Below are 21433 nucleotides of genomic sequence, written 5' to 3' on the forward strand. Positions count from 1 at the left end.
GCAACAGTAATTTAGGTAATTTACTTTCTGTCTCCTGGAGTTGGCATGGCAACCAAGAGCAATAGCAATAGCTTCCAATGTTTTGTTTTGTAGGTCTCTTGGAAAGTCCTGATCAGCAGCTCAAAATAGAACTTCTCATGTATGGTGTCAGGGTTTTATTAGTTGCCCTTTGGAGGCACTGTTAATCAAGATGAAAAGCTTTCATTTAAATTACATATGCACTGGTGTCATAGTTAACTTTTATCTAGCATCTCTGTCAAATGTTCTCTTCTGGTAATGTCATAATCATATTGTTATTTCACAGACACCTTTCCAATGTGTCACAAGGGCAATTTATACTTTATTGTTTCACATGTAGTCCTAATCAAGCATCATAACTACTTAGTTGTTTATATATATTAATTATAATATATATTTAACCTTCCATCAAAACTACCAAGAAAGGGTTTAGTATTTTTTTTTTTTCTTATTGTCTATGAGTAGTTTTGTCTGCATTTATGTCTGTACACCATGGGTGTCTAATACAGTCAGAGACCAGTAGAGGGCACCATGTTCTCTCAAACTAGAGTTAAAGGCAGATAAAACCTGGCCTGCTGAGAATAGAATCTGGATGCTCTGGAAGAGCAGCCAGTTCTACTAACGTTTGAGACATAGTTCCAGCACTTTCAAAAGGCTTTAAACTATTGCATTTTATTGATTTTAAAAATACCAACAGTGATTATAAGAAGGACTTGGGGGATAGGGGATGAGGTTGTTGTACACTAAAAAATTAGAATAAAAATAATCCTTTGTATTAATTAAAACAAGTTAGATTAAAAAACATATATACTTCTAGAAATATCCAATTAGATGTCAGTTTTAACATGATCTTTTTCTACAGGACTAAAGGTCATGAACTCAATTATACTATGTTCTTGTTATTTGTGGCAAACAGGTAAATATACAAAAATTTCAATGGGAAAAGAAAACCAGACCTTTGTAGATGAGTTTTTGTTGCTGGGCTTTTCACAAGGTTCACAGACTCAGATCCTCCTGTTTGTTCTTTTCTTCATCATTTATGTGCTGACTGTACTTGGAAACCTGCTCATCATTATCCTCATCTTCATGGATTCTCAACTCCACACGCCCATGTACTTTTTTCTTAGAATCCTCTCTTTTGCTGATCTCTGTCTCCCAAGTAGCATTGTACCTCAAGTGCTGTCCCACTTTCTGCTATAACATAAAACGATTTCCACTTGGGGCTGTGTGACACAGGTAATTGTCTCCATTCAGATTGCGTGTACAGAGTGTACACTACTAGCAGTGATGTCCTATGACCGGTATGTGGCTGTGTGCAAGCCACTGCACTACTCTACCATCATGACCCGACAACTATATCTGCAGTTGGCCATAGGGTCCTGGGCCAGTGGACTAGTAGTATCTGTGGTAGATACTTCTGTTGCCTTCCATCTACCCTATTGAGGACAGAACAAACTCAGTCATTACTTTTGTGAACTCCCTGCCCTCAGCAGATACTTACAGCACAGAAATGGCCATCTTTGCAATGGGTGTAGTAATCGTCCTAGCACCTGTCTCCCTCATCCTCATCTCTTCTGGAACATCATCTCCACTGTGATCCAGATGCAGTCTGGAGAAAGGAGACTCAAGGTTTTTGCAACCTGTGGATCACACCTCACTGTGATTGTCCTTTTCTATGGATCTGGAATATTTAACTATATGCGGCCAAAAACCAAAAATGCTAAGAAACAGGATAAACATGGCTGTGTTCTATACAGTGGTGACTCCAATGCTAAACCCCATAATTTATAGTATGAGGAACAAGGATGTCAAAAGTGCCTTCACAAGACTAGCTGCAAAAGTGATCTTCTTTCAGAAGCAGTGACTGGTGTGTCTGCATTTTTATCACCATTATAACATCTTTGAAAATGAAGCAGATATTTATGTGGCAACTATTAAGTAAGTCATTTCAGGATGGATTACAAAACAAATCTACTGCAGCAACAGCAGCAACAATAACAAAGCATACTGTGGAAATGGTGACCACTCTAAGCCAGAACACAAACAAAAAGGAAAAAAGTTGACAATTGGGTTCTTTTCTCTTTATTTTGAATAGTGGGAGATACAATTTTAAGTGCCTAGTTGATTAATGTGGCATGGACCTGTTTTGGCATAAGCACAGCCAAAATGCTGGCATAAACCTGTACCCTGTGTGTTGGCTAGTTTTATGTCAACTTGGCATATGTTGTGGTCATCTGAGGTTTAGGAACCTTGATTGGAAAATTTCTTCTGTAAGGCCTGGCTGTAGGCAAACATTTAGGAAATCCTGTTGATTAGCAATATTCAATGGCCCATCACATTGTGAGTGGGGACACCTTATTTCTGGTGGTCCTTCTACAAAGAAGCATGTTGAGCAAGCTATGGGGAACAAGCAATTAAGCAGCACACCCTCCATGGCTTCTGCAACAACTACTTTCTGATTCCTGCCCTGTTCGAATTCCTGTCTTGGCTTCTTTCAGCAGACTGTGATTCAGGTGATTTTAGGCAAAAAATCCTTTCCTACCAAAATTGCTTTTGTTCTCAGTGTTTCATTACAGCAATCAAAAACCTAAGTTGCCAGCTACTTGAGAGGCCCAGACAAAGGGATCTCAATTTCAGTCCGCCTGGGAAACTCATTGATAACTTGTGGTTGTGTTTCTTTTTTCAGATCTCTTAGAATATGGCTAAGTGGTATAGTACTTACCTTGCACACACAAGTGGAGAGAAGGGAGGGAGAGAAGGAAGTATTGAGGGACAAAGGTGATTACATCAAAACCTCTGGTGTTTAATCCATTCTATCCTAAAATGACATCTTAATATGAATTGTATGCATGGTTCTCACATCAACAAAAGAAAAATAGAATGTTTGGGCTATAAAAGCCTTGGAATGAACAATAATTAAAATAAAAATAAAACAACCCCATGAGAGTGTTTGTAAGGTTTTTGTGTTTATATATAAACATTTATGAAGTGTTACTTTGGGGAGTGTGGGTGGTCTCCAAAAAATCAGATCAGTGAAATGTCTGAGCTAGACTAAATTACGTCCTTGTAGCTGCATAGGTAGGACTTCCCCCAGCCCCCACAACCCTTATGTTTATCTTCCACAAGTTGTGTGCTCTTATCACCTCACGAAACTACTGAAAAGACATATAGTTTAGCAGAATTACACAACTGAGGGGACTGTATAGGCAAGAGTGCCTGGCATCTCCAATCTAACCTAATGATGCTCTCTACCTGCTTCCATCAGGAATGGCAACAGACCTGATCCTAAGGGTTGTTTATAAGTAGTCATAGCTGCTTTCTGGAAATTTCTTATGCTGTTATACTGCGAAGATATTATTCTACAAATAAATTGTGAAACAGACTTTTCCTAGTTTGATTCACTAAAAGATTTCCAATGTCTAGCCCAGTACCTGCCACAAATTAGGGTTTCAATAAAAATGTGAACAAGTACAAGTTCTGAGGAATCTGTTGGTTTGAACATATTTTCAATATGTTTTCTGTGTGTCTTTATCTGAATAAATTTATACAAGCCAGTCCATAATAGTGGGATTTCATGACAATAGAAAACGATAGAAAAGAATCCAAAGCATCTTAAAGTCCCTTGTACTTCAGCATCCTTCACCTTGGCAATGACAGTCATTGGTTGCAACAAACCTCATAGAAAACTCATCAAAGTTTACACCTTATAGCTGGAACATGAGGTGTTTGGAATCAGAAAATAAGCCTCAGGGAGCACTACCCCATACCTATGGCAACCAACAAAATGGGAAAAGATATTTATCAATCCTACATTCCATAGAGGGCTAGTTACCAATATATACAAAGAACTCATGGAGTTATTGTACTAAAAATAGTGTACAGAGATAAACAAACAATTCTCAAGTGTGGCATACCAAATGGCTGAGAAGCACCTAAAGAAATGTTCAACATCCTTAGTCACCAGGATAAAGCAAATCAAAACAATGCTGAGATTCCACCTCACACCAGTCAGAATGGCTAAGATCAACAACTCAGGTGACAGCAGATGCTGGCGAGGATGTAGAGAAAGAGGAACACTTCTCAATTGTTGGTGGAAATGCAAACTGGCACAACCCCTCTGGAAATCATTTGGCAGTTCCTCAGAAAACTGGACATAGTACTACCTGAGGACCCAGCTACACCACACCTGAGTATATACTCAAAAGATGGTCCTACACATTACAAGGACTCATCATTCACTATGTTCACAGCAACTTTATTTATAATAGCCAGAGGAATGGATAGAGAAAATATGGAGTACTACTCAGTTATTAAAAACAATGACTTCATAAAATTCTTAGGTAAATGGATGAAACTAGAAGCTAACATCATGAGATAGGTCACCCAGTCACAAAACAACACAGATGGAATGAATTTACTGATAAGTGGATATTAGCCCAAACTTAGAATCCCCTAGAAACAACTCATCCACCAGATGAAGCTTAAAAAGAAGGAAGACCAAAATGTAAATGTTTCTGTCTTTCTTAAAAGGGAGAACAAAATACTCATAGGAGGAAATGCAGTAAAAAAAAAAAAGTGGAGCAGGGACTGAAGGAAAGGCCATCTAGAGACTGCCCTACCTGGCGATCCATCCTATATGCAGCCAACAAACCCAGTCACTATTGCTGATGCCAAAAGGTGCTTGCTAACAGAATCCTGACATGAATGACTCCTAAGAGGGTCTGTCAGATCCATACTGTTACAAATGAAAATGCTTTCAGCTAACCATTGGACTGATCATGGGAACCCCAATGGAGGAGCTAGAGAAAGACCTTAAGGAGCTGAAAGGGTTTACAACCCCACGGGGAAAAAAAGAACAATATCAACCAACCAAACCCCAATAGCTCCCAGGGACAAAATCATCAACCAAGATTATACATGGACAGACCCATGTCTCTAGCTGTATATGTAGCAGAGGAAGGCATTGTCTGGCATTAACAGGAGGAAAAGCCTTTGGTCCAGTGAAAGCTCATTTCCCCAGTGTAGGGGAATGCCAGGGCCATGAAGTGGGGATTGATGGTTGGGAGTGGAACCAAGAAAGCAAGGTGGCGGTATAAGAAAGGAGGGAAAGGAGGATATCTAAACAGGACATTTTTTACAGGGATTTCTAATGGCAAAAAAAAAAAAAAAAAAAAAAAAAAAAAAAAAAAAAAAAAAAACACTTAAGGAAACGTTTAACATTCTTAACCATCAGAGAGATGCATTTTTAAATCACTCTGAGATTCTATTCTACACCTGTCAGAATGGCTAAGATAAAAATCTTAGGCTATAGCTCGTGCTGGTAAGCATGTGGAGCAAGCAAAGCACTCCCCTATTGCTGTTGGGAGAGAAAACTTGTATAACAACTCTGGAAAACCATTTGATCATTTCACAGAATATTAGGAATAAACTTACGTTGACCCAGCTATAAAACTTCTAGACACTTACTCAACTATGTTCATGGAAGCTTTAATCATAGCAGCCAAAATATAGACACAACATAGATGTCCTTCAACCAAAGAATGGATAAAGAAAATGTGGTAAGTTTACACAATGGACTATTACTCAGTTATTAAAAACAAGCACATCATTAAATTTGCAGGCATTTGAATGGAACTAGAAGAAAATCATCCTGAGTGAGGGAACTTAGCAGCAAAAGACCACACCTATTATGCACTCACTGATAAGTAGATACTAGCCCAAAAGCTTGGAACTAACTCAAATCAGTAACCTTCCTCTACTCAAAGGACAAACAGGATGAGAAAGAAATAGAGAAATGACAGCCTTCATAACAGTCACAAATAATATAAAATACCCTGCTGTGACTCTAACTAAGGGAGTGAAATATCTGTATGACAAGAACTTCAAGTCTCTGCAGAAAGAAATCAAAGATCTCAGAAGATGGAAAGATCTCTCATGCTTATCGATTGGAAGATCAACATGTTAAAAATGGCCATCTTTCCAAAAGCAATCTACTGATTCAGTGCAATCTCCATCAAAATTCCAACTCAATTCTTCATAGAGTTGTAAAGAGTAGTTTGCAAATTTATTTGGAATAACAAAAAACAGAGGATAGCATCATATCACAAGGACACTTATTCAACTATGTTCATAGAAGCTTTAATCATAGTAGCCAAAAATATAGATACAACATAGATATCCTTCAACCAAAAAAAAATGGATAAATAAAATGTGGTAAGTTTACACAATAAACTATTACTCAGCTAGTAAAAACAAGAACTTCTCATGGAATCATGATTTCCTCAAGCTGTATCACAGAGCAATCATGATAAAAACTGTATGTATGATACTGGTTCAAAAACAGCAAAGCAGATCAATGGATTAGAATTGAAGAGACAAAATGAGTCCACACACTTATGGTCACTTTATATTTGACAAAGTAGCTAAAACCATACAGTGGAAAAAAAGGCAGCATTTTCAACAAATAGTGCTGGTTCAACTGGAAGTCTGCATGTAGAAGAATGTAAATCAATTCATTCTTATCTCCTTATTTTTGTTTTTTTATCATGGGCTTATGGGTATATGAGTGCTGTATTCATTGTGGCCAGAAGATGGTGTCAGATTCTTCAAAGTTACAATAGATTTAATGTTAGAAATAAAGATGCAAGTGATAAGCTGTTCTTATTGTATGTTTTACATGTGAAATCTAGCAAAATTGAATTAATGCTTAATATCTATACATGCAAGATAGTCCAAGAAACATGTGCATTAAAAAGGATGAGTTTAGATTTGCATAGTAGAATTGCACTCATGGAAAGAAAAATTTAGAATTTTAGATAATGTTAGAATTATCTTGGTACATGGTAGAAAGGGTAAAAGATGAGGACTATAGAAAGAAAAACAAAAAGATACAAAAGTGTGATAATAAAATACACTTTCTGTTGAAGAACCATTCTGTTCCAATGTCATTTATAAAATAAATGGATCTTTTTCAGTTGCATAAGCCCGGTTTTATTGTCTGGTTTTGTGTCAACTTGACACAAGCTGAAGTTATCACAGAGAAAGGAACTTCAGTTGAGAAAATGCTTCCATGAGATCCAGCTGTAAGGCATTTTACAAGAGGGGAGGGCCTGGCCCACTGTGGGAGGTTCCACCTCTTGGTTGATAGACCTGGGTTCTATAATAAAGCAGGCTGAGCAAGCCAGAGCAAGCAAACCAGTACGTAACATCCCTCCATGGCCTGTGCATCAGCTTCTGCTCCCTGATCTGCTTGAGTTCCAGTTCTGACTTCCTTTGGTGATGAACAGCAATGTGGAAGTGTAAGCTGAATAAACCCTTTAGTCCCCAACTTGCTTCTTGGTCATGAAGCAGGAATAGAAACCCCGACTAAGACATCAGAAAAAAATAGTTCTTCATATATATTAATAGTTTGTCTATTTGTTGCATGGCTTCAGTATATTTTGTCTTTTGACATACCCATAGACTTTCAATTTCCCATACTAGGCAGGCACTATTATTTCCTTTCCTTCCCCCAGTTAGTTTTTGTATATTAAAGCAGAATAAGCTATATAGAAAAACACACAGTATTCTTCCACTCGATAAAGGGATGAGAGTAAAATGGCATCACAGCAATTAACTGCACATTCAAATAATGACCAGATGTAGTAAGAAATGTAATGTGAAAGAAGCTGGAGCTGAACTGTATGTTTTGTGACAGAGTAAGAACATTGGTTTTATTCTGAAGATGAAGAGAGTGACAAAGAATTTATGCATGATAATGATGGGTAGATGTAAATTTAGAAAGCGTTCAGGACAGCTTAGGAGACTGCATAGTATATGTTTAAGCCTGCAGCATTACAGCAGGCAGGCCAATTAGTAGGGTCCATCCCTGATCCTTTTAGGAAGTACAAGCCAGTACCTGAGATTTATCTCTACAGGGATGATTCACTGCAACCCTGGGAATGGATGGGGTGTCTGAAAGATGCACATAGAGTGGACAGGGAAAGACTAGTGTCAAAATAATCTAAAAGGACTTAGAAAACAAAGAATCTTCTCGTGAATATGAATGGAAACCACAGGGTATCTGTAGATGCCAAAGAGAAGATGGCAAGCAGTTCCAGGAGCAATGTCTCATTTCCTTAGGTTCCCAGGAGGCCCAGAGAACGTCTAATTTCCTCAAGAGTATTTCTTAGTAGTCCAAGAGAAGTGCCAAGCCCGGGTTCACTTGGCTCTGTTCTTCCTTCACCCCATCAAGAGCCTAGTCTCTCCCGGTCTCTAGTTTCAGAATTTCAGTTTCTGTGACCTGCAAGGGCCCTAGAGGTCCAACAGTTAAATTTTGGGACTCTGCCAAGAGAAGTTTCTTCTTTTCACTCTGATGCAGCTACTCTGGCTAAACTCCATTGTCACTGACTTCTGTTCTCAGTTACCTCAGTCTCTGGGGCACAGACTAATACATTTAATAATGAGAAGTCACTGTCTGTGACCTCATTAAAAAGTTGTTAATGAGCTACTCTCTCTGGGAGAGAGGATAACAGAGGCTCCCAGTGGCCTACCATGGGGCCTAGCGGGGGAACCTTAGGTGCATAGGCAGAATCAGACCTGGGAGAGGGTAATGGTCCAAGCAGCAGAACTCTATCTCTCATGAGCTTATCTTGGCAAGGAGACACCTCCAAATCACAAGTCCCCAATCCCTGCAGGTTTAGGAAATGGCTGTTAACCAGGGATTCAGTATATTTCCTCTGGGTTGTCAACTTTGCTTTGAACCATATCTGATAACTTGTATTGATGGGAGACTTCAACCTCTAAGGTTAAGCGGTGACCCTTCTTGCAGCAAATTTTGGCTTCATTGTAAAAGTCTTTTGATTGATCTGTCTTACAGGCTGTTTCTCTTTGATCACCAATCTTTCTGTGAGTCCAAGGTGATATTTTAAAAATATAGATCTAATTTTTTTTGCCCTAATAGCCTGCAATCGATTGCTTATAGCTCACAAAGTTCTGTTCAAACAACTTAGCAGAGAATCCTTTTCAACTCTGTTTTCTTGCTACCACCTCACTATGATTTCCCTGCCATGCCTTAATGTGTATCATTGCTATCAGCCTATGTCATCACATTACCATAATGGCATGCATTTGTATTGAAATTACAATGTTCCCAGAATCATTCTTTACTGATTTACCCACAGTGACTCAGGAATGCTCCCAATCAAGCTGTTAAGTGGTGTTGAGTGTCATTCATTATGGAAGAAGAGACTAAGACTCGCCCATAAGCGACAAGATCACTATAATTTTGTTTTGGCATCTATGTCTTTAGCAAGGCACTTGAAAACTACAGGTCACAAACTAAATTCACCCCGCCACCAGTCTTTATACAGCCTATAAAAATCAGGCTTCTTATTCATAGATTGGCAGATTATAATATTGGATGGGATCTTACATAACAATTTGTAGTATTGTTATAATGGCTGTGTTGCTAAAACCAATCTACAAATTTAGTGAAGTGTCTACCACACCACCAGCGACATTCTTTGTAGAAACAGAAAAAAAGAGATCTATGCAGAACCCACCCTAAAAGGCCCCGAATAGCCTAAGCTTTCCAGAGCAACAGCAGCAATGTTGGGCAGATCAAAACACATGATGTCAAAACACACTGCTGTCATACTAAGAAAAGCAAGGCATTGGCATAAAAATAGACACATATGCAAGTAGATTAGAGGACCCAGAAGTAAATCCATACAACAAAATGCACCCGATATTCAATAAAGCTTTGAAAAGGTATAATAATACCTATTTTGAAGAGAAGAAAGTCTCTTGTCTCCATGTAGAAAAATTAAGCTAGATTTCTCCCACTTTCTATAAAATTCAGTTGAAAAGCAGCAATACTCTTAATGTAAAAATCTTCACATCTGAAAGTAGGGGAATATAAAATTGGGGGACATACAGGTATAGCCTAAGAAGTAATTGGAAGAAGCGACAAGCGTTATTACACTAAGTCCCCAAGCTCCCAAGTAGCAGAGAAAATAACAGAAAAGATAGTTTAGAAGATGGAAGACAGCCCTTTCCATGACAAGATTAATATCTGGGGCTTATAGAGAACTAAAAATGTTGACATCTGAAGAACCAATCAATTAGTAGGTTGGCAAATGAACAGAGTTCTCAAAGGAATCCAGGCAGGCAAAATATATGAAAACCATTCGTCAGGCTTGCTGTTAATGAAAGACAAATGAAGCTGCAGAGGGAGCTCCCTCACTTCTGACCATCCAGCAGAATTCACGGTGTAAGTGGAAATGAGATTATGAAGCCCTTTACTTTGTATGCCGACTAGAAGCGGGGTGAGCAACGTAATAAACTTCTCGGCCACAAGATGGCAGTACAGCTTCAGTTTAAAATCTGGAAGCGGTGACACTGAAGCCATTTCAAAATTGCTGTCAAGTTTGTTTCAAGATATGCTGGATGATTTAACAACTATTACTCAAGTAAAATGCTTAACAAATCATGAATAAAAGAAAAAAAAAACTAACCAGCAATCCTTTAGAATAATAAAGGAAAAAGAAACCCGACAAATGCTGCTAAAGATGACTACAAATTACCGACACACCACTTATAAATAAGTTATTAAGTCAGCCCAGGTGTCTGTCCGTGGATAAATAGACAGAAAGTGCGGTGCGTTTGAAGAGTACAGTTTTATTTGTCTGTAGAGAATAATGAAATCTTGCTGTTGACAGAAGAGTAGAAAAAAAAAAAAAGATCCGGAAATATAAATGTCAGCATTGCTCATATGTGCCACGGGAGGGGAAAATGACAGAAAAGCAAAATAAGCTATTAGGGAGGAGGAGTTAAAAACTATTAGAGAGCCAGAATCTTTAGAACGGTGCATAGTGAACAAGAGAACAATGGAGTGCAAGTGATGAGCTGATGATCCGTACACATAAGGAAATGGGACATGAGATCCATTATCATATAATATGTGCTAATAGAAATTTTCCATTTTACTTCACAGTAGATAAAGTTGCAGTAGACAATAACTGTAACCAGCACACATCTATTTTATGTTTGCTCTATCAGATCAATAAATTTCTCAACAAACAACATGCATGGCTTTTTCAGTGTGTGTGCATTTACATTCCTAATCCATCCCAGCATCTCCTAGCTCTCATTGTTGTATGGTAGGAAACACACTGTTGGCTTTCCTGTCTCTCTGTATCCTGTGGGCAGTGTCTGACCTTTCCGACTGTTGCTTGGTATTTGTTTTTACCTTTGGTTCAGTAGTTTTGGATTGATATATATATATAGTGTTATAAGTTTCTTTTTTATTAACTAGTTTGTGACTTACTTTACTTCCTGAATCTGAGGCCCTGAGTTTTCCCTTTCAGTCACTGACAATTCTTCAGCACATGTATGTGTGTGTGTGTGTGTGTGTGTGTGTGTGTGTGTGTGTGTGTACATTCTTACTCCATGGGTTATGGCATTTTACTGGGGTTCTTATCAAGTTGTAGCAGTGTTCCAAATTTATTGAGTACTATTTTTAACTTCGTTCCATGTAATGGATAATTTTCAATAATTTTAAATTCACCTTGCATCCTTTTATTAGAAAGCCTTTCCCATCAGTAATACCACTTAGCTAATCAAGACAAATGTTAAAGCCGCACAGCTTTGCCTTTATAGAGTGAGAACAACCACAATGTAAAAACACATGAGTGAGGCTGTAATCTAAACAATCCCGTTTCTTAAGGCTGACATTTGATTTCATATTATTCCCACTTAATAATTATCTTCACTATTTAACTATGTGTATGTGTGTGTGTGTGTGTGCGAGAGAGAGAGAGAGCACGCCTGTGCAAATATAGCATTTATGTGTTTATGCATTATGACTGTTCTGACCCTATAAAGGCTCAGTGTCTTGGACAGTTTGTCCATTTATGGTTTTGTCACTTGGCACTTGAGTGCCAAGACTCACAATGTCATCGGTCATTCTTTGCCAGTGTTTTCAGTGCTGTGCATATCTCTGTTCACCAGTATTTTATGTATTCTGTTCTATTGTTAGGGCACATATCACGGCAAATAATAGAAAGTAGAGTTTAAATGTCACTTCTCAGGATGCGATGGCATCAGGATCACTTTGTCATCCAACTGGATGGAAGAGTCAAGTGCTTTGCTACCGCAGACATGGTCGTGGATTTGACTCCCAGGACACAGGCGGTACTAGTAAGTTAATTCAGTCATGACTGATTGCAAAAGCCAAAATGAGTCCAAATAAAAAGACGGAACTATAGTAGGCAACCAATCCTGGGAGAATTAGGAATATAGAAAGCAAAAATCATTTTCAGCCAGAAACATTATTTTCATTGCTTCCTGCAACTTTCGACTAGCTGAGTGATATTACTAATCCAAAACCCTCTTTAATGAAAGGGTTCAAGCTAAATTTAAAGTTATTGGAAATTAGCCATTGCACGGAACAGAGTTAAGAACAATATTCAATAAATGTAGGGCACCAATAAAACCTGATAAGAACTCCATTAAAGGGTCATAACCCGTGGAGAAAGACTGTGGCGTAAGCAGGAGACAATTCGGATAGGAAACTTTGCACTTGTGGAAATGTAAATATTTAAGGCAACCGGACTATGGGGACTTGCTCACGCTTTCCATCTGTGTTAGCCGCTCTTCTATTTGCCAACTCGAGCACACTGCTGGTTACTACCGCCACAAAGCTGAACCCTCGGAACTTAAAACCAAATGCTCAGATTCCTCTCTTTCCATGCCTTCCTTACCCTTTCCCCAGCACATGCGCTCGGCTTCCTTATCAGTGTTGAAAGGGAGGGCAGCTGTGAGGTTGTTTGCTCACATCAGAATTGTGGGCGGGGTCTGTGCTGTCTATTCCTGCCATTGTCACAGTCTAGCTCAGCTAACCTTGTGTATTAAGACATACTTGGAATCTGAGTTGTTGTAAGCAAGTTCTCTATATCAGCCAGTCTCTGTATCTCTACACTCTCTATTTCCAATATGTGCTCCCCAGTTCGCTAAGTCGTCCATTGTCTTGATCAAAATGTTTTAAACTTTACTTACTGTATAACATTAACCTCCAAAAATTATTAACATGACAATAAAATTTCCTGTTTGTGTTGACCTCTTTATATCAACTTGTTTGAAACCTCTCTAATTTACCAAATTTCAGCAAAAATAAAATAAAATAAAAAAGGATTTTGGGACTGGATAGATGGCTCAGCACTGGTTGCTTTTGCAGAGTACGTGAGATTGAGTCCCGGCACCCACGTGGTGTCTGATAATCACCTGTAACTCCTGTCTCAGGGGATTCTATGCTCTTATATGGCCTCTAAAAATACTATATTATGTGATGCACAGACAGGAAAAACAGCAACACATAAAAATTTGAAACATTTTTTTTTTTTTTTTACAGAATAACTTCTTTACCTGATGATTTTTGCAGTTTTGTTCAGGGCAGTATACTATTTCCCCACCTCTTAACTCAGTTACAAGAATTAATTACATCATCACACAAAGACTTCTAAAATAGTTCTTTGTTTTTTATGTGTTTGCTCCTCCATCAAGGTAATTAAAAAAATTTTTTTAGTTGTTGTAAAAATGGGAGTTTATGTGGTTGAGGCCATTCCTGATTTTAGTATTTTGTTGAGGATGACCCTGGACTTTTGATCTTTCTGCCCCAAACTTCAGAGTGTTGCCATGACAGGCATCTATCACTATGCCCTGTACAAATTCTAATTTGAATTGTGGGGTATCATTCATTTAAATCCCAGAGAGTCAACTGTAGCTCTAGAATTTGCGAAACAACCATTTTTATAATAATATATCTTAACAGTTTTCCTTATTATTTATAAAGTTTAGAGGAGTCTGACTGTAAATTTTAAATGCTTTAACAGATTTTGAAGATCCTTGGTATTTAAAAATCATTATGTTTAATCTTTACACCCCAAGAGAACTTTGACTATTACCATGTTACATTTTGTTTTATATGTATTTTATGCCCATTGAAACTAGTAAGTTTTCAATTAATACTATCAAGCCTTTAAAAAAATTCAAGTACCAAAAACTTATTCATATAATTTTATGCAAAATTCTGCACATTTATCTCTGTTTTTAAAAATAAAGTTGTTAAAAGATTTTTGTGAGGAAGGTTATAAGAGATCAATTTTTATTTCATCTTTATAGTAATAAACGTTGTTAAGTTCCTTAGAAATATTTTTAAAAGCTTGAAGTGTCTTAGTTTTGGCTGCAGGTGGGTGGATGTGCCCTGAATGGGAGAAGAGGGCATTGTTCAGTTCTCTGTCCCTAGAATTAGCCTGCTTCAGGACTGGAGACTGAATTCTTGAAAAGCCTTGAGTACATTTAACAGCTGAAATTCTCCAGTTCCTGGTGTCTCCTCTTAATGGTATTTTGAGAGCCATGTGTATTTTCTTGCTCCAGATTTTCTTATAAGCTTCCTATATTTCCTCTCTGCTTACTAATTTTTGGGAAATGAATTAAGAAATCATTCTACAATAATTAAAAATTTGTCCATTTTTCATTTCAGGTCTATGAATTTTCCTCCATATCTTGAAGCTGTCATATGAAGTGAATATACATTTAATTAATTATTCCTGTTTTATAAAGTTAACCTTATCAACCAGAAATCTTCACATTTGTCATTGAAATACTAATAAGTACAGTATTTGGCATATAGTAAGTATATGCAAAAAGCAGTTAAAATATGAAATTTCATGTATTTTGGGACATTAATTCTATTTGGAATTTTATTTCATATGATTTAAAAAGTCAAATTACAAAATGTTTATCTCATTACTGTATATATTTATCTTCTAAATAATCCAGTGAATTACAGACAATAAGAAACTGAGTGAATTAAATAATAACAGTTATATGTGTTAATATATATATATTCATAGTTCCCTATTTTTAAAAATAATTACAGGAGATTGAATACATTATGATTAAGGTTTAGATCTTTTTTCTTATTTACTATTCAATTCAAATGTTTCAATTCTAAATGCAAATTATCATGCTTATCTTTGTTTTGATTAAAACAAATAACTTTCTAGATATCCAAATCTTGGAACTCAAGCTATGATATAAAGTAATAAAGTGCTGCATAATAAAATTTACATATGATAAGGCTGCAACGGTCAGGGATTATGAAGTTATATACAATAGAACGTAACCATTGTTTCTCCCAGGGTAATAAAATTTGAGTTATTTGTTTTTCTTCTTTTTCCAGTTCACTTTTCCCTTAATTATAAGTATTTTTGACTATGTAACATAATTAATCTAATTAGTGATTTCTAAAATTAAGACTAATAAATATCAATTGTTAATTTATCAGGTGTAGATAGCTAATGAACATTAGAAGGAAAGAAGGAAGTAAATTAGGGGGAATTATGTATATATTCCATGTATTTATCTTTGAGATAAAAAGAGAACATGAAACAAAGGCAACGTTGAATCTTGGGACATTGGAGTTGACATACAGAGAGTCACTTAATGTGTTATCACATATGTCGATACATTGTTTTATTAAAGAAAAGAGGTGAAACAACTTCTTGATTAGAACAAACTATTCTATTTGGCTTACTTTTAAAAGATTAATTTGTCATTTACTTATTTGTATATGAGTGTTTTACACACACACACACACACACACACACACACGTGTGTTATGTCCATGCAGTGCCCTCAGAGATACCCTGAAACTAAAGTTACTGGCAGCTGTGAAACAACCTGTGGGAGCTTGCCATGAAGCCTGCATCTCTGCAAATGCACCAGGGATTCCAAAACACAGATTAATCTCCCCCACTGTTCTCTTTTTATTTATCACCTTGACTTTAGAGATTTTGATTTCTAACCTTGTTTATACTTTCATCATCAGTGTGTAATTCACGGAACAGGGCCCTTCATGAATAAGAACATTGATGATGAGTCTGCCTTTTCAGAGTGTTGGACATAGCAGAGTACCTACAAAGTAATGACTTATTTGTAATAGTAGTCCTCTATTAATTACATTTATTAATTGTAATGTGACCTTGAAAAACAACACCATGAAACATGCATTCTCTGCCAGTCATATATCTAGAGATAGTGATAATTCCTCTCTCTTTTCTTATATAGACATTTACTATTTACCCAAGTTATAAACACAAAATAAAATGCAAGGAACAAATCTAATCAAGTTTTCAAAAGACAAGGTATTAGCAGAATACACGGTTTTGTTTTCTACTTTAAGACTATGTGTTACAAAGGAAATACAAAGATTCTTGAACATTTATGTAGGACCATTTCAACAGAGATATTCATTACAAGTTCAAAGAACTGAATAATTTCAGAAAACAGTTGATTGCTACCAACAATAAGCTAAGACATGGGACAATTAAGGTAGACAACTTGTGTTAAAGGGATGAAGGAAGACACCAATTCTATCCCATTTCCAAGTCCTCTACCTGGCCCTCACACATCAGTTTTACCTCACTGCAGCTTTATCCTGCAGAACGCTCATGTATATTATGGTGTCTTGTGATCTCTTTAGTTGAACATATATTTTCCCAATACATTCCAAATAACACTTAAACTCTACTGCATATGACTTATGGCACAAGTGATACCTACACTCTAGTGTATGACTTTTCTGGCTTCTAATGGTCTTATTGGCTTATTTAAGTATTTATACCCTCTTTTGTAAATATCACTTCCCTCCTCACTTGAACTCTTCCAGTCTAAAGGTATGTAAGGGGTGTGATTACCTTTGAATAAACGTTTTAATTTATCAGTGTGTAGCTTAAGTGAAGGATGTTTCTAGTGTGGTCTGATCAACATGGCATAGTATAAAGCTATTTGTACTGAATTCTTATAGATATAGCTGAATTTTGCTAATTTGATTGAAGTGTGTATTAAATAGATGTCCATTAGGTATTTCTCAAACATAAACTTGTCAACTCTTTTCTTAATCGATACCCTTATAAAATATTGTTTTGCCATGTCTCTGAGCTAAATAATTTTCATATATTATATGGCAGTGAAAAAGTACAAAACTAATATTCAAACGCTTGGGGTTTAGAATTGTATTATATTTTATAATTGTAGATTATATTTGTTTAAACATCTTTGGTTTTATTCCTCAGCAATAAAATTCATTTGCTCTTAGCAATGACTTCATTTGAATTCCTCAGCATTGCTTAACTTATTCTATTGTGGTGCTCTTTGCCTGTTCATGCTTACAGTGCATGTAACTTTGAGATACAAAGTCACTTAGTGTAATAAATACCATAGCGTTCATAGAAGACCTTGTACTGAAGTCTCCAAAGATCCATGGGAAGCCATGCAGAGGAGAGTATCATAATAGATAGTATCTAAAATTTTGCAATGTTGAAAAACAAATGTTTAGAGCCTTAAAATGAAATTGGGAGAACTGTAAACTGGGCTTATTCTACCTGAATGAAAGAGCCCAAGTAAAAACTCAATGAGACTATTGACATTCTATAAATATGCATGTGAATTAGTAGTTTGCCTTCCTCTGTTTGTGGTCTCAAACTACCAGCCTATGGAGAATGTGAAATAAAATGAAAGACTAAAAGACACACACAGTAGAATAGGGACATATCTTTGCACCTGGATCCAGACTAGTCTAAAGCCAACCAAAGGGCCACTATGACTTTTTGATGATTTTTACTATGTGTTCTCATTTCCGTCTCCAAGTACACATTAGGAATTTCATACAGTGCACAATGTATGCAATTTTCATGCAGGTTAGCAAAATAATACCTTGAACAAAGTGGTCATAGAAGCACCAAAAATATAAATTACTCTGTTGGGAAAATTATTTATAAAATAAGAAGGCAAAGAAATATAAAAAGAATATTAATTTCCTTTCTGACCATTTTTGTCTCTACTGGGCTTTGTAACAGCCATTTAAGTGGGTGTAATTTTTTACTGGACATTTAAAATGGAGAGAAGATGTTGATATTTATGTGATATGGTTTCTGAGGGCCAAGGCCTTGTGGAAGGTCCTGCTCAGGGCATTCTTCACCTCATTATTTCTCAGACTATAGATGATGGGGTTCAACATGGGAGTCACAACAGTGTAGGACAATGATAACAATTTCTTGCTTTCAGGAGAATTCTTTGATTTAGGCCTAAAGTAAGTGAGGCTTGAAGACACATAGAAAAGAGAGACAACAAGGAGATGTGAGGAGCAGGTGGAGAAGGCTTTGTGCTTCCCTTTAGCTGATGGAATCTTGAGGATGGAAGCTGCAATGAGAATGTAGGAACATAGGATCAGCAGGCAGGGTATCATGACGACCAGAATGGTCCCAACAATGGCGTAGACTTCAAACCGTGTTGTGTCTGCACAGACCAGCCTCAGCACAGGTGGGCTGTCACAGAAGAAGTGGTTCACCTTGTTGTTGGCACAAAATGGAAAACTGAAGAGCCATGTGGTTTGCACAGTGGCTACAGGGAATCCTGGAAACCAGGAGGCAGCAGCCAGTCTGGCACGTGTTGTTTGGTTCATGATGACTGGGTAATGCAAGGGACTGCAGATGGCTACATAGCGGTCATAGGCCATGGTGGCAAGTAGAAAGCACTCAGCCACTCCAAAGAAGAAGAAGAAATACATCTGAGTGGCACAACCAAGGAAGGAGATGCTTGTGTCCTGAGCAATCAGGGTCCCCAACATTTTGGGTACAATGACTAGGTTGAAGCCAATCTCTAAGAAGGATAAATTTCTGAGAAAGAAGTACATGGGGCTTTGCAGCATGGGGTCAGCCAAAGTCACCAGAATGATGAGGCTGTTTCCCAAAAGAGTGACTAAGTAGATGGTCAGAAATACCAGGAAGAGCAATGTTTGTATTTTAGTAGGCAGGGAAGAGAAGCTCATGAGGATAAACTCAGTTACTCTTGTCTGGTTTCCTGCAGCCATGGGAATGGGCAGAAATAACCTGTGTGCTTATGAAGATAGAGTCTCGACTACACAAACCAAATTCTGGATTTATTTATTAGACTCCTGATTGTTGGCAGGGAAAGAGGCAAAACTAGATCTGTTGAAAGAAGAACCACCTTGTGAAGCCTGACAATGAAGACAACGGTATAGAGGAAACACCTAATGGCACAGTTGTACCTAATGGGAACAGTGAAAGTCATAAAGCCAGTACAGCTTCTTGACAAATATCCAGAAAAGCAAGCTGAGAGAGGCAATCACTGCCACGCTGCCTCCCTCTTTTGGCCTTGATCTCCACATGTTGCATGCTTGGGGGTGATTTTACTATTTGTACAACTTGGAATATTGGATTGATGGAAACTTTTATGAATAAATGCCTTCTTCCATGAGTATTGTTTATCAGCTTCCCCAGGAAAGTCCTGAGTCTCCTTCCTGCTTTTAGGGAGATATCCTTATCTGGCCTCACTTAAAGGTCTTCCTTGTGACCTTGAGGTTCTAACTCAGATAAGGATAACAGTTTACTTTAGGAGGCTCTAAACTCCAAAATACTCTTGGGACATCTGCCCTGGTACTCACTCAGGAACAAGAGAATAAAAACCAAGTACAGTTAAAAGGTAAACAAGATTCAGGGGGTTGAGGAGTCAGCAGCAGATCAGGTTAAAAGCTTCTTCTTTAAATTCACTTGGGCAATTATGTGGCATATAAGGTTGGGGGCCTCATATAGTATATTCCCTGAGAAAGAGATATGGCAACAAAGTTAGATTTGCTGGTGTTATATCTTTTTTATACAGGGGCTTATACTGGTGGACAAAGAATGGTGTACACAAATGATAAAAGAATAAAGTATTAAGATTCCCTTTCTTAGAAAAGTTAGCTGATACAAGGTCTCTATGGTAATGTATGACCAAAGAACAATAAAATACCAAGATTAGAAATACAAATATATTCAATGAAATAAAATATAGACATTATTTTATGGGCACAAATTTAATAAGTGCAACAGTTTTAGCCTGAAATTTTTTCTTGCGGCTAATGATAAATGGCATTCTCACCATTAAGAGTTAATACTTTAAATAACTGCTCTGGACATGACAATTTGCTCAAGCTGGTTTGGAGATTTTTGTCTCGTGTTCTTGAAATCACAAGGTTCTTAAATGTTGGATTATAGGCTTAATTATGAAAAATGACTATAATAGACAAATCTGTTCTGTCACTGTTTATCAGTGATGATTGAACTAATGACCAAGAAAAAGTTAAATACATGCCCAGTGGCAAAAATGACATGATCTATGTTTTGGAACATCATGAATCTATCTATGCCTACTGAATTCTGTAGAGATGGAGAAGCACTTTGACTGCTAGTTAGGCAGGCTGTAATATTCCCTGGACCCTGTGCCTGACTCACTTCTCTCTCACGTAAGCCTTATCTCTTCTGTGGGACCTGGCCATCATGGGAGTAGGCCCCGGGCAACATGATTTTTGATCATTTATTTTATTTTATCTTTTTCAAATTTATTCATTTTATAAAAGAAACCAAGCATTTCTTTGCATTCCCATGCTTCCTTCACATTGAAAATTAACTAGGCTCAATGAATAGGATCCTAATGAATAGGACTAGAGCCAAATAAAACCAGAAAATTTTTATTATATATATATACATCTTAACAAACTTGTCACTGTTTCAATCTTTATATACTGACAAAATTAAGAGTTATCATTATGATTGCCTCAGGGCCCATGTTTCTATAACTTTGACAAAAGATGATGTTTTAAAAGGTAATTTTTTAAAATTAAGTTTTGTTCTTTTGAGGCGATTCATACTCAGCTATTAAAAACAACAAGCTCATGAAATTTCTAGGTAAATGGATAGAACTTGAAGCTATCATCCTGAGTGAGGTAATCCAGTCACAAAAAAGCTCTCAAGGTATGTACTCACTTATAAGCAGATACTAGCCTCAAAAGCTCAGAATACCCAAGAAACCATCCACAGAACTTATGAAGCTCAAAAAGAAGGAAGTCCAAAATGTGAATGCCTCTCCTGTTTTGTTTTCCCTTCTAAGAAGGACTGAGGTATCCACATGCCTAGAAAACTAATTTAGGGGATTATATTAATGCAACCCCTTCAACGAAGGAACTACAGGCTACTTCAGTTACCTTACCTACTCAGTTCATGGGTACCAATCCAAGACACTTCTTCAGTCTATCAGAACACAATTTGGCAATTGGTTATCAGTAGAATTGGCCTAATCCATTTTGTATCAAATTTAAGATCCTGAAAATAATTTAAGGAAGTAAAAAAAATTAATGTGTATATTAGGTTTCAAAAAATCTAAAGTTGGCAACCTCCAAGTACACCACTAAAACAAGCGACACCCCAAATTACAGTTTCCTTAATTTCTTTGATTAAACTTCTGAGAAACATTATCATGAAGTTTCAAAGGGAAACATTCAGCAACATTTCATCATCCACCTGAAGGAAAATGT

At 37.0% G+C, this 21433-nt stretch overlaps 1 protein-coding gene and 1 pseudogene across 2 annotated transcripts; one reads left to right on the forward strand and one right to left on the reverse strand.

Moving 5' to 3' along the window:
• Positions 1 to 954: 954 nt before the first annotated feature.
• Positions 955 to 1882, forward strand: LOC308416277 (olfactory receptor 2D3-like; annotated as a pseudogene). The gene has a single exon. The product of its transcript is annotated as an olfactory receptor 2D3-like (transcript).
• A 16095-nt stretch (positions 1883 to 17977) lies between these two features.
• On the reverse strand, positions 17978 to 18931 carry LOC308416270 (olfactory receptor 10A5; the record flags this gene model as incomplete). The annotated part of the gene is made up of 1 exon (XM_080911205.1): positions 17978 to 18931. One exon carries the CDS (start codon positions 18929 to 18931, stop codon positions 17978 to 17980), a length of 954 nt encoding a protein of 317 aa, XP_080767331.1.
• Between the last annotated feature and the right edge of the window lie 2502 nt (positions 18932 to 21433).

This window comes from Micromys minutus (assembly GCF_963924665.1).
Source record: "Micromys minutus genome assembly, chromosome: 2".
NCBI classification, from domain to species: domain Eukaryota; kingdom Metazoa; phylum Chordata; class Mammalia; order Rodentia; family Muridae; genus Micromys; species Micromys minutus.